Here is a 14,661-nt window from a genome sequence, read left to right as displayed (position 1 = left end):
GATCCTCGAGACGCCTGTGCTGTCGCGCGAGAGATTTGTGGCGGTATTCAATGTTTGTGGCATAGATGCTGTATTCGGCGGTGGCCATGGTAGTGGTACTCTGTCGCGTTTCTGCACGTCCTGGGCTGGCAGTTTCGAGAGGGGTTCGTCGCTCAAGTACGTCTTTGCCAAGACGCACTGTTTCGTCTTCGCGGCTCAACCCAGCTTCACGTCGAACGACTCCCGCAGTGCAAACGCGGCTATCGAAGTATGCCAGCAGTTTACTGCGGAAATATTGCTATTGTCACGTGGTAGTGACGGTTGAGAAGGCAGCAAAACTGTGATTAACGAAACGAGCGTTTTATTGCGCGAACTTGTGCCCTCAAAAACAGGCTACACTCAAAGAAGGATGGTAGCGGCGAACACGATCAGCGGTCGTCGAAAATCTGATGAGCGGGTCAAGCGCGTCGGCTTTTATACATCTGTCGTCGAATGTTCCAGAGCAATCGCTGGGACCCGCGTGTCTTCCACAAAGTTCCACATTATTCGCGTCGCACACACATGCAATCAGATAATACAAGTTGCGGTGAAAGACAGTAGACGGAACCATCGATAACATTCCAGAAACTTCTTTTACATGCAGGCGCGTCCTGCGCTGTGCGATAACATTTGGTTAGGCGACGAGAAGTGGTCGCCCGATAAAGATAAAGAAGTACACGTGTCACTATAGTGATTCCGTTTGATTTCTGCTGCCCACGTCTTTGACAATCATGTCCGGTGTTTTCTTCAACAATTTTTATTATCCCACAGAGCCTTCCTCTCGCACTGCAGGCGAAACTGCATGCAACACCGACGTATTTCATTACAGAGTTTAGGGACGAATATCCAATTTGGCCATACAGCGAACATAAAAAGCTGTACAACCCATCCCTGAAATAAAACACACCATATATGCTGACGACATCATACGCTGGATCAACAGGGGCTCACAAGGCCAGATTGGGGATACCCTGCAGACAGCGATGAATGTGGTACACACTTCAGCACAAAGCATCGGGCCTAAACGCACCTGAAAAGCCCGAGCTTCTGTTGGTACACAGTAACAGATAGAAACCACCGCCCATATTCATAGATAGCGCGGGAACCCTAATACCAGAAGCCACACAACTCAAAATACTAGGCCCCCGCATCCAACGTGATGGAGAAGACAGAGAGAGCAAGTACTAAGGATGATGCGCTGCATAGCTAACCGGAACAAAGGTCTGCATGAAGAGGACATGCTGCAATTCAGAGATGTGCTGTACTCCTGTCCCGCTTCGGTAACACATTCCGGAAACTAACCTCAACAAGATGGAAACCACACACTTACAGAAACGCTCATTCGCAAAAGCACAAAATTGCACTCGGCGTTCCAATCAACACAAACACATGGCTTGTCGAACACACAGCCAACTATAAAACACATGAGAAACTCATCTCTGTGCACAAATGCCGACAATAACTACGGCTCTTTTAGACCTTAGCAGGCGGAGCCATACTGAGTTCCACAGGCATTACCCCAACAGAAAAACCACCGCCAGAACTTAAAATGCTTCCACACACTACTTCTGTCCTACTCAGCGCCCATTCCCCGACACATGGGTTCATCCCGTCGTGTAAGCAGGCGGGAACAGCAAAGCATATTTTACCAAAAATATGCTCGAAACAGCCCACACCACGCACACCTCTGAAGGAGGAAAAGAAAGAAGTGCCCAGAGCTCACTGGTGCTCTGGGCCTCTCGCTGTTATGCATTTTCTTTTACGTTCTTGCCATTTTCGTGAGAGTCATTTCATCAAGGATGAGCAAGAAGATGTTCCCGCGACCACCTGAACAAGGTCAGTCGTCTACTTAATCGTTCATTTTTGGACGACGTGCCTTTGGAAGCTCGGAACAGCTCGATTCCTGGGAGAGCTCAACGCCAGAAGCCATGGACTCTGACAGCGAGTACACCGTAGTCATGGGCCGCCGTATGAAGATGCGCCGTATGTCGACTGAGACGACTTCATCGAATCAGAGTGAGCAGGAATCCTTCATGGTTTCTTACGTGCCGCTCTCGACGTCACATAGCATGATCTCCCTCAGCAGGCAGTTTCTAACCGAATATTTTCAAAGTGTGGCCCCTGGGCAAATCAACGTGATCAGGATCAACGCTCGCAAGAACATCCTGACAATAGATGTGAAAAATTCCGCAATACTTGAGAAGTTAAAGGCCATTCCACAGTGAGCGGAATCCCCGTACGCTCCTTTATTACTTACGGGAAGGAGACAACAAGTGGAGTGATTCCGACGTGGAGCTTGAAATCAAGCATGCGGACCTCAAGAGTCTTTTGAGGTCATCGGTGCGCATTCTTGAGATTCACCGCCTGGGGCACTCCCGATGTATCAAGTTAATATTTGCTTCTTCGACATTACCAGCGTCTGTCAAAGTGGGCTACGTGATACACCGAGTACGACCATTCGTTCCGAGGCCTATTCAGTGCCGGAAATGTCACAAGATAGGACACGTGAGCGCTGTTTGTAAAAGCAAAGCCTGCTGCTCGCGTTGCGGCGGAGAGCGTGATACCGCTGACTGTGAGGCGTCCTCATTTAAATGCCCCAACTGTAAAAAAAATTATGGGGTTTTACGTGCCAAAACCACTTTCTGATTATGAGGCACGCCGTAGTGGAGGACTGTGGAAATTTCGACCACCTGGGGTTCTTTAACGTGCACCTAAATCTAAGCACACGGGTGCTTTCGCCCCCATCGAAATGCGGCCGATTCGATCCCGCGACCTCGTGCTCAGCAGCCTAACACCATAGCCACTGAACAACCACGGCGGGTTGTCCCAACTCTACTGGCTCTCACAAAGCGACTGCGAAGGAATGCCCCAAGATGAAACAAGAGGTTCGTATTCTTCGAAAAATGGCAAGAGACCAATCTTCTCGTAAAGAGGCTGCTCAATCTGTTCGCCAAAGTGACCAACGCTCGCGACAGAAGCTTCACAAAACCATTTCAGGAGAACTACCTAGCGTGGCACAAGTACCACGACCACCTCTATCTGTGCGTGCATCGAGGACGGTAACGGCGTCTACTGATAGTTCAAGGTCGACGAGAGCACGCGGCAAACATTCACCTCTACCGGCTGATACAGACACGGAATGGTCTTTGCTGCCCCCTAAGCCACGGCCATGCCAGCGGCCCTAGTGGTCCTCTCCGTCATGAAGCCAAGAATTATAGGGCCAATGAAACCGGTGACACTACGGGCAAGCAAGGAGATGAACACAATGAGAAGGAGAGTGTACAAAAAATGCTGAAGCACGTGGTAGAGTCAATGCGCGTGATTCTCGGTGCTCTCGAGAATCCGGCCGCTAAAGGTGCCCTACAAGTGCTCGCCGTGCTGGAGCCGCTTATCGCAGCTCTTTATATGCTATAATGCTTTTGTTTGGCGCTTGTGCTGTTCACGCAGGGAGGTCCACACACCAGCTTCGTCCTAGAGCCTTTATTTTTAAGTTCACTTGAATTGGTGACTACAGACTTGATACGAAACCTGATAGTTGCTTCTAGGATGACATTTGTGAATGTTTATCATCAGAGTGTTGAACTTGCTTTCACCTTTGCGCATCCCTCTTGCTATGTCATCATCATCCTTCATCACACCTTTATGTCCCCGTTCCCCCTCCCCCTGTGCAGAGTAGCAGGCTAGAGCGCCTTAGCTCAGGCCGACCTCTCTGCCTTTTTAAAATTAAGTTATCCCTCTCTCTATCTGACACCTCTTTCAAGGAAACAGCCGAAGCTGTAACATACATACATACCTACATACATACATACATACCTACCTACATACATACATACATACATACATACATACATACATACATACATACATACATACATACATACATACATACAGAAGACACCTCTGCCATGGAGCTGGGCTGAGCTTACAGCCGTAGTTGGAGCTGTGCAGCATGCACCAGCCAGTGCTACAGCCATCACAATCTACACACACTCCAAACGCTTGTGGGCTACCAACCAACCAATTTACATGAAATAACTTATAAACAGCCTCAGCAAACCAACAGAAATCATTCGGGTACCTGGATACGTGTGACTATCCGGAAATGAATGGGATAACCAGCTCGTCCTAGAAACGCTACTTCGGGCGCCGGAAGTCCTCGATCCAGTACAGACGCTTTTACAAGCAGCGCACAATTGTCTGGACTCTTGGCAATACCAAGAGTCCAGACGATTCTTTCCAAGATTATGCACACCACTTCAACACAAACAGGGCACACTTATAAGCACAAACCAACAACCTACCCACACCACTCCACCCTATCTGGGGCTCAGCAGGCTCACCGCCTCCAAGATGTAAACACTGCGGACATTTGCGTAGCCAGAAGAGGGGGGAGTCGAACCCCCCCCCTCGCACCCCTTTCGCAAAGAACAAAGTTTCAGGAGGTGGGACATGGATGAAAGGGAAAGCTTGAATGTGAAAGTAAAGCGAGAGCTAGTGGCGGTCCGAAGGGGGTGGTGGTGTTGACATGGGGCGATCCTCTCTCCCATGCACAGAACATTGCGGCCCCACTCATGGCGCGTCTTCACCGCATTCTCGTTCCTGTTAACTGCTGAGAGGGGATCAGCGCTAAAAATCAGTGCTAAAAAACTGGGTTTTTTAGCAAAATAAATGTACATGAGTTTTATAACGGTGGTCTTGTAACAGCTACACATCAGCGTAAACCATACCGTCAGAATAAGGCGTCAGCGGTAACTAGAGGTATATAAAAGCATAAGAGGAAACAAAAAAGCGCAAAGAGGGGCATAACATAAACGCCTGTGAAATAACAAGACGAGTGTTAAAAATTGTACGAAATACAAAAGAAAAGTAAATCACTAGCACTGACCGTGATGTGGTGATCTGGAATGGCTTATCCGCTACATCGGCAGGAATGTCAGCCTTCCTGCGTTTTCGTTAATGTCAGATGATACGGCCCTAAATTGATACATCAGGAATTATTCGCGTAACTCTCTTTCATGGTGTGTTAATTGACCCGTGAATGTGTTGGCGTAACTCGGTCCTATGTTAGTGTATATCGAGGTCTCGCTCACCTGCACCTATAGTGCGTGACATTATATTCTAAGTTGTTTAGCTGGAAGATTAGTTTTAGTAGAGAGGCTAGAGTTGGAGCTATCAACAGGTTTATTCAAAGTAGATTCGTTATAACCGCTTATTACCGAAGGAATGCCGTCGTCGTGTAGAATGTTCGTATGGAGGGAAGCTTCGTCCAATATAACAAGTATCCAGTTGGCAGGGACGTCGAGGTCAAGACTGTGAGGGAAAAAATCTTTAGTGGCCTTGGAATGCGAGGGAAATGAATGAGGAATTCCTTCAATGAGACCATAAACATAGCTAGAAAGCGGTTCGGTGACAGTGCCAATAGACGACCGGGGTGGTTGTGACACCTCGGAAGCCGGTCATGCCAGAAGTTCAGGACCTCTGAAACTTACGCACTCCGTGCACATTAATCGGACAAAACATAACGCCTGCACCGCGTCTGCTCTTTGACATACGTTTCGAGTATCGCTCTGTGCTTGCACCGCAGAAATCGAGCTGCACAATTTCTGAACTGCTTGTGAACCGCCGTGAACTGGTTAATTCACAGTGGTGCAGGCAAATTGAACGGGCCTAATATATATAGACAAGATTGTCTGAATATATTCGGCGTGGTTTCCATTCCGCCCAGCACTGGATAAATCTTAAAGGTTCTTTTTTTTCTTCTTCGTTGAATTGCGGCCCATACCTAGTGGCAGATACCGAGTGACCCATGTTGGTGTCAAAGAGGTACTTGATTGAACAGCAACACGTACCTATTGATCCAGATTGGAGTGATAGGGGTTATATACAGACAAACATACCGGAAACTGAGTGAAGTTCCCAAAGAATGCTAGCCGCACTAAAACAAATGACAATTTGCCTAATGTACCACATGGTGTCCCCGTTGCAACTCCCAGCATCTGATGGGACCAGCCGCGAAGGTCATGCCTTACTTGTCTTGTCTTGTGTCCCAGACAGTGGCGCGTACCCACTATGGGGGATTGGCCAAGAAGCAGGCGGTTTTCCGTAAGGTTAGAAGTATAGAGAAACTAGATTTGAATAGTGGAGCGTGGGACGATAGAACTGCAATTTAGACTTGCAATGAAAATATTGGTCACAGAGAACTTGCTTCTTTCTTTTTCTTGAAAAATCAATATTGCCAAGTGCTGAACAATCCGTGTCATAAAATCCGTCCTCGCTGCTAAATTGGAGTAAACAAAGCAGTGGTAAGCTTATAGTCCTAAAATGTTTCCAAGGGAAATAGGCACTGTCCAAATTCACGCCTCAGCGACGGTTCCCCCTATGCGTAGCAAAGCAAATGTCGAAGGCGTCGTTTTTACTGGTTATAGGAGCAGAAAACATTAGCAGGAACCTAAAACAAGCCATTGCAGTACCAAATAAACAAAACCATACAAAACCATAAATGCAAAAACAAAAACCGACCATGGAGGAACAGACGAAACGATGTTGCTGCCATCTTTGGAGTTAACGGTAAATCTCGATAAACCCTTTACACTGCTTTCCGGTTCCGGGTCAAGCATGGCCGCTGCCGTGGTCACGTTGCCGGATTCTCGCCGAAAGGTTATCGCGATGTTTGTAGCCCCGTGTAAAATTTAAGTCAACATGGATCCTGTATAACATGTGATTTATAACTGACTTCTAGGAAAGCAAAATGCGTTTGTTAAAATTGCCTCTTCAGAGCTCTGCGTGCGCGTGTCGTTGTATGACTCGGACAGCGAGCGGCTCCTCAAGGCACATTCACCTGCGCGCGGCGGCAGCAGCAGCAGAAACTGTATGCGGCAGCCTGTGGTCTTTATCAAGACGATTTCAGTACATTCGCTTGTTGAGAGACGCTCGGCAGAAGAGCACCAAAGGCAGTGTATCGTCGCTTTTCATGCCAGTTCCGGTAAAAGTTTCCAACAACCCGGATGATATCAATGTAGGAGAAGAGCTAACTACGAAACTCAAAAAAGGTAAGCGCGCTTTTTGACAAGCTATTGTAGAATTTATGTACGTTCTACTCTTCAACTTACGTTACCTCTACCGAAACACTGATAATCTTGATTAATGATTTCAGTGTACTATCGTTCTTGAGCTTCGCGACGTGCTGTCGACATTGCCAACTTTCCTTGCTGATTTTTCAGAGGATCTTCTTAAGCTGCTAAACCAATTTAGTAAACGCCCGGAGGTTATAAAATGGAGCGAAGAGAATGGTCTAGATGGTGAGGTGCATTCTGCTTTCATTGCGCGCAGCGTTGAGTAATAGCTTGTCAGTGGCACCACACGAATATGCGTTTTTTTTTCTCCCCAATTTGCAGCTCGTTTGTTTCACCAAGCCTTTGTAAGTTTTCGACGGTACTGCATGGAGTCGGAACAGCTTCCCGCAGATTTGCATATAATTTTCAGCGACCTTCTTCAAGGCGGCAGTACGTACCATGACACATTTTGGTCAGGGGTTGTTCTCCCTGCATATTTGACTTTACTGCATATACGCAGGGCACCTGGACGACCTTCTTCCTTACTTTCTCCAACATGCGAGGCAGATCTTCCCACATTTGGAATGCATGGAGGAGCTGCAGAAGATCAGTGACTTGAGGCACCCTGGAAACTGGTGAATTGTATTCCTGTGGGTTAGAGAGCAGTTAAGGGCACATTCTATGACTCATGTCTGTTTTTAGTCTAAGGGACATGGAATTTTAGCTTTTATAGATGTTTATCCTCTATGATGCCACTATATACGAACACACCTTGCTACAAGCACGATTGGAGGAGCCATTACTGAAACCACTAATGACCTAATCTTCTACTCCTGTGTGAGCACATAATGCTGGAACCTCTGTGCCAATGTCAGAGCTGCTAAATTTGGACTCAACAGTACCAAAGAGAAAGAAAAATTGCCAAATAAAAATGAGCACAGGTTACAAATGACTTCGTGACACTGCACTTACCCAAGGACTCCTATACTTAGTTTAAATTTTATGCTTAGTTGCCTTTTCATAAAATTGGGATGTAAAGGGTTCCACCGAATCGTGGCTTATTTGCATAGACTGATCACAAAATGAACCAAGTCTCAGGATTTTGTTTCATTTAAAGGGTTGCTCTGTTTACTAAGATGTTGCATTTTTTATCTTTCAGCCTTGCTTATTTCGCCATTTCTGGTCCAATAATTTTTGTAGGAATTGTAGTGCCTTATAAAAAATATCTGGGTTTGAAAAGAAGCAAAAGTAAACTTGGAAACCTGAGTGCCAAGAACTCTAATTACATAATATGTCGACTTGCACAGAGATATTTAAAAACTAGGGGTAGGCAAATATTCGAAGTTTAGAATATGAATAGAATATTATACACTAACTATTCGTATTCCAAAATGAACTATTTGATATTTTCAAATACCAAATGTAACCACTATTTCACAAAATCCAACTCTTAAATGATCTCTTTTTCCACTACTTCAGACCTTCTTTTTTTTTTTTCAGCCGCCATTTATTTAGCACTTTTGGAAAGCTAGTCATACAGCAGCCATTCATTCTTAGAAAGCTCCCTTGCAACCAGGCTCCGAATATGATAAGAACCTATTCATGCAGTTATTTTAATGACAACCGGTCCTAATTGTCCGTGATAGCCTGGCTGTCTTTTTGTCACAAGTCAGTACAAGCATGTTACCTCGTTACAGCTAAATATACATTCCTGCTGCGCATGTATGCCTCTCCATTTGTCTATTCAATATTCGATAATTACTACTCATACTCGATTCATGAGCAAGAAAGTTGATATTCGCCCACTTCTAATAAGAACACTTCTTGAGAAATGCAGCAAAAGTTCACACCATGCACTACATTGATATTAGGCCATTGTTCTGCATTATTGAAACTGGCTGCATAAGGCATGTTACACATGCCTTATGTGTAACATGTGAAGCATACAGTATACAATGTGAAGCGTACAGTATGCACTGTGCGCTTCACATTGATAAGTGCTTGTAGCCTCTGCATTACAATAGGGATGAGCCATTCAACTTTTTGCTTGCTTAGGGGGCTATGAGCCATTGCTGATGATGATAGTTTTTGTACCATTGGACTGCACAATGCATTCTTTTCGAGGCCATTGCCTTAATAATTGAGTAGGACGGTAAACAGCACAAAAAAATAGACCGAAAGCTGCTGTTACTAGCGATGCTGAACCATCTAACCCCCAGTTTCTCATACTATTATAATTCCATGTGGCCTACTGCAACCTTGGGTTATCTTAAAATGGTTGCATATGTTGAATGAGCACCTGCTATTGCTTCTTGCTTGGCATACATGGTTTGTGCATAATGGGATGACTGCAGTGTGGCTTTAATGCCAGTGCAATACAGGTGCAAGAAAAAGCTGTACCTAAGCTATAGTTATATCTAAAATGACAATGTTCAAAATCCAAGGTTGTTGTGACATTGATATCATTTAAAGATATATGTATAACTACCTTTTGACTAAACACTCATCTCTTGGCACTTTTGTGGTTCTTTCGAGCCTTTATTGATATGCAACAAATGCAGGATGTACTACATGCATGAATTTTGTACCCAGTTTAATGCACCCATGCACAGTAGCTTCAGTCATGTGTTCCACAATGAAAGGTACCTTAACCTTTTATTGCCTAAAAAAACATTTCAATTTCATTTAAAAGTATTTTTTTGGGAGGTTAGGGCTAGCAAAATTTGTTTGACAGCTTGCTACATCAGGGTGAAATTTATGGGCTTGTAACAAAAAATAAAAAGATAAAGGAATTTGTGCTAATGCAAAGAATGACTTTATATTCACATGTTTCCTCAGTGTATGGCCTTTGAATTAAGAAGCAAACACTCTTGCATTTTGTGGCAACTTCTAGAAGAGTTGCTATTAAAGGGCTGACTGCTATTTGGTACAGATTGAATGATGAGGGGGTGGTGGTGGGATGGGGGGGTGAAACAATGCAAATATTTGGAGTGTTCAGCCTTTCTGGCAACTGCGTGCTCAGCATTTTCATCTAAATGAAAGATGGTTACATATTGTCATGTTTTGTTGGATATGAAGCCAGTAAAACACGTTGTGAGGCTATTTGGTACGTAGCTTTCAATAGGTGACTTACTCGCATACTGTGCAGGGCATTTTATCTGATTTTAAACAGCAAGGAAAAGGCTTAGATTTTACTTTTGAACTAGCCAAGGATAACTGCTTGCAGTTTTTAGATCTTGACGTAACCCTTACTGACAAAGGTTCCTGCTGGATGTACCGACCCTGTGCCCGCAAAGAATTGTTGCTGTATGAGTCTACACACTCCAAGACTGTTAAACGAGCAATTGCCACTATGTGCCTCGAATCTGCGCTGAAAATATCGTGCTCTCATAAGGCACAAGCAAGCTTTGACGACCAGACTTTGAAGTTGAGGAAGGCTGGCTTTCCTTGCTTGGTTTTAAGCGCAGTTTCGGAGGCGTTATTGAAAAAACTGAAAAAAGAAAGAAAAAGAAGTGAAGGTCAAACAGTCGAAAAGAAAGCTAAAGCGGTGGGGATACCATATTCTCATAAAGTGGCGCATAATCTGAAACACGTCGCCGTGAAATACAAAATTGCTGTGGTTTTTTTCCGCACCGCGAAAACTTGCTACTTTGTGCCGCCTGATTGGTCCGGATGACTCTAAAAAAGTAGGGTGTTCTATTAAATATACGAACCCTTTTGTTAAGTGTGAAGAATGGGTCGTATACCACATACCACTGAAGTATGGAAACGAGTATATCGGCTTAACTGGCCGATGTATCAATGAACGCCTGCGGGAGCATAAGCTTTCATTGAAAAATAGATATGGTTCAAACTTGTCGCTTCATTGCAAGGCCTGCGGAAATGAGAATGAACAAGTATGTCAAGCAAGGCCTCATGATACGACAATCATGTTTAAAAGTAAAGATTCTGTTGCGCGTGAATTGTTGGAGGCTAACGAGATTAAGAAAAGAGGGGACAACTGTGTCGGTACCCCGTCTCTGAATATATACACGAATGAAAGCATGTTTTTAGATAAGTTTTAAATTTAGATTAAGCGTGAATCCCTTCATATATATCTTCAGTGTTCTCGCGCGTGCGCATTCACATATTCAGTGTCCCTCTTTTTTCGTTCCCTTCTCCTCATGGCTATATAATCAGCCACCTGTGACTTCAATAAACAGTTGCAAGTAGTGCCTTGTCCTGTCTGTATTTCTTCTTGTGTGCCGTCACTATTGGCGCTTCACCTATTGCAAAATGAAGCCAGTGTCTGGCCTTCTTTTTCGTCTATTCGGTTTTATGATGTTACTACTGGCATGGTACAAAATTATGAAAAACTATTATAGGAGGTAAAGAAACATACCTTGAGCCATTTCTAGGCACCCATAAGAACCTGGATTATCTATAGCTAGTGCACTCCTTGCACTTTTCTGTAGCTAAAAATCGATAGTGTCATCTGGTGCATGTGGATTAAAGGTGTTCAATCACCCAAAGAGCTGAACTGATTTTGACCACTTGAGGTTATTGTGGACCGAAGTTCTGGAACATAGGTAATCTTGCATTTTGCCTTGTCATAACGTGGCTTCTGTTGTTAACATTCAAACCTGCTACTGTGTGCTCAGCAGCAGGTCAATTAGACCTGCAACGAAACCTTGTTCAGGGTTACAGTGGGTCTTTTGCAATGGCTACACATTTTGGTTTCACGAGCATGTATGCCATGTACCATTTCTTGGGGGAAAAGTGGAGTTCAGTACAGGATGTAGTGTGTAGGGCAGATAACTGATAGTCCATTACAGTAACTGATTGGAGGTGCCAAGTTAAGGGAAATACACTTGGGAGCAACTGAGGTGATGTGATGGGGATTGGAAGCACAGGATGGAGTCAGCTGATGTAAGGCAAGAGTAATCGCTCAGAGAGGCCTTCATGCTGCAGTGAACACAAGTTGATGGTGATGATTATTTTTTCAAATGTTCTTTGGCTACTGTGCATTGGTAAAAGCTCACTCCAAGGGACATATTCTCAGGAGATCACTTTTGGCGATACTATCCCTTTTGCGTGACGTAGTGCTCAACCAGCCAATAAGCGCGCATTGAAGGTTACATTGCCGAAAGTGACTGTCCGAGAATACGTTCCCACGTGTGCTCTGGTTTCACAGTGTTTGAAAGCTAGGTGGCAAGGGGAAAGTTCCTTCTTGGCCCTCTATCACTTTACATCAGAAGTGTGATGAAAGGGTCTAGCTGGTGGCTGTTCATACTTTCTTCTTGCGCTATGTACGAAAATGTAGGGACAATAAAACATGGACAAACGTATGATGTGCACCAGTCATTTGTCCATGTTTTCTTGTCCCCATTTTTCCGTACATAGCACAAGAAGAAAGTATGAACAATCACTCCATCACTCTGCTTCTGCTCTGGTGAAGTTTGCAGTGTATGTACTAGGAACTTTCCGTTGAGATGGTGGATTTTAGCATAGGGGGACAAAGCTTAGATATGCAATAGGGGCTATTTACGTTTGGTTAGTGCATGTAAGTGGCTCACAGTGGTTTGGAAACGATTCTGTGTGGCAGGTATCCTGAAGCACGAGCTATCCAGAGGAAAGTGATCTTTCATGCTGGACCCACCAACAGCGGCAAGACACATGCAGCACTTGAGGGTTTTCATAATGCAAGCACTGGCCTTTACTGTGGACCATTAAAAATGCTGGCTGTAGAAGTTTTCCAGAAGACTAACGAGAAGGTAGGTTATTAAAGATCCCTGCTGTGACCAGTACATCATTGATCATGTGGCACCAGTTACCTGCAAGAATTATATATGGTATACTGTAATGGTTTCAAGATTTCTTTTTCAAGAGTACTTGTGTGGGTATAGCAGGGGAGGCTTAGGTTGTGTGGTGCTACTTCCGCAGAGCTCATCTTGTTATTTTTTCTATGATTATTGTTGTAAACAAAGGGATCATAGTCTTTATTATGATGCAATGAAATAGTAACAGTGACACATATGAGAAGTAATCACTGCATTTCACTGCAACAAAAGAAATGAGCAAATTTATCGAACTTATGACAACAATTTTTTGCAAGTTCTAAGAGGGTTTCTTTGTGCAAAACAGCATTGCTCTTTTTAATTTGGAATGTGATCCTTGTTTGTTAGTGAAAATTGCCATACGGCTCTATTTTCTTTTGCCTGCAACCTACTCCAAAAATAGTATCAATGTTGTCCAGATTTCAAATCATGTTACTCTATTTGGAAGGGCTGATAGCTTATAAAGGTACACTAAAGTGCAACTGTTTTTGAAAACTATATTGTCGGTCATTTGATGGAAGAGGTTGATTTCTAGTGGGAGAAATACAGGTTAAACTTCCCTTTCTTGAATTTATGCCAAAGCCTTATTGCTGGTACATCAGTGTGATGCAGTGGATGTATATTCTTCAATACGGGCTGCTCTGGAAAAAGAAAAGTTTTCAAAACTGGATAGGTTGAGTCATTGGTTCCTTTTTTAATGTAGTGTGGTCCTTTGTCAATAAATAACTACACCTGGGTAGACTGTATCAATTGATGATATAATGGCAGTCTGGTGTGAGAACTTTAGGCCGATGTCAACAGCTTTATTTAATTTTTGTGCTTTCTCTGGGTTACCGGACCTTCCATGGTATCACTGGCTACTTCGATATTGCAGGAACGTAAATAACCATTGTAGCTTAGCTTTAGTGTTAAACTTTGAGGCTACTGTGCCTGGGGAAGCCTGTTCAGGAACACACAGAGGACAGGATACAGCATCTTGTATACCTCTGTTCCAGGGCACACCGTGTGACCTAGTGACGGGCGAGGAGCGGAGGTGCGTGTTGCCCGATGGCCAGTCAGCCCAGCATGTGGCATGCACAGTTGAAATGGCTGCTGTTCATACCCCATGTGAGTAGATGTAGAGTAAATGCTGAATTTCTGGGGACATCTTGGAACCTTTGCAGCAGCACTGTTTCGGCAGCTGGTGATCATTGGCAGTCTGTAATATAGTTAACCACTTTAGAAAAGTAGTTTTCTGGGTGAGTTGGTATTCCATTCTTGAGGCAAACAGTGCTCAAGAAGACAAAAAATTTTCTGCCTTTTCTTGCTGTCCTGTTTCTGCATTGTAGTAGGAAAGGCAAACCATTCATAAATTTGACATTACCTAAAGTTGTAGTGAAGCTTATCACACTTTGTGTTCCTTTCCATCTCAAAAACCTTGATGAAATTTCGTAGCTAAACACACAGGCATTGTCCACCAGAGTGACATTGTGCAGTTTTACACCAGAAAAGAGATAAAAAGTAACTTAAAAAAACAAAAGCACTTAAACGACAACTGTCTACCCTTTGCATCTTTGAACAGTCATCCCCAGAAGTGTGTCCCTCTTGGGAATGCTGATTGAGTATTGATGGTGTTTTACGTCCCAAAGCGACACTTGAAGATTAAAGAAAGACCATAGTCAAGGGCACTGACATGCACCCAATGCTCATTACATGAGCACTTTTACGTGAACCCCTTGTGATAAGATGGTTCACTTATTCACTTATGCATGCATCTCCGAGTGGGCATTACTGTA

The 14,661-nt window shown here is 44.1% G+C and overlaps 2 protein-coding genes across 2 annotated transcripts in view; one reads left to right on the top strand and one right to left on the bottom strand.

The window, feature by feature from the left end:
* LOC142565793 (cubilin-like) overlaps window positions 1-5,978 on the bottom strand; it is a 98,475-nt gene extending 92,497 nt beyond the window's left edge. Inside the window, exon 1 of the mRNA XM_075676327.1 lies at window positions 5,916-5,978. The gene's annotated coding sequence lies outside the window, so the exon portion shown is untranslated. The remainder of the gene's footprint in view (window positions 1-5,915) is intronic.
* A 647-nt stretch (window positions 5,979-6,625) lies between these two features.
* Window positions 6,626-14,661, top strand: part of Suv3 (Suv3 RNA helicase) — a 66,839-nt gene continuing 58,803 nt past the window's right edge. The window contains exons 1-6 of the mRNA XM_075676708.1: window positions 6,626-7,067; window positions 7,239-7,316; window positions 7,413-7,520; window positions 7,591-7,705; window positions 12,655-12,823; window positions 13,882-13,993. Coding sequence (XP_075532823.1) covers window positions 6,767-7,067; window positions 7,239-7,316; window positions 7,413-7,520; window positions 7,591-7,705; window positions 12,655-12,823; window positions 13,882-13,993 — 883 coding nt within the window. The 5' untranslated portion in view covers window positions 6,626-6,766. The remainder of the gene's footprint in view (window positions 7,068-7,238; window positions 7,317-7,412; window positions 7,521-7,590; window positions 7,706-12,654; window positions 12,824-13,881; window positions 13,994-14,661) is intronic.

Source organism: Dermacentor variabilis, unplaced genomic scaffold (genome assembly GCF_050947875.1).
Source record: "Dermacentor variabilis isolate Ectoservices unplaced genomic scaffold, ASM5094787v1 scaffold_12, whole genome shotgun sequence".
NCBI lineage: Eukaryota > Metazoa > Arthropoda > Arachnida > Ixodida > Ixodidae > Dermacentor > Dermacentor variabilis.
The sequence above is the reverse complement of the archived record's forward strand: the minus strand, read 5'-3'. Positions and strand labels throughout refer to the sequence as shown.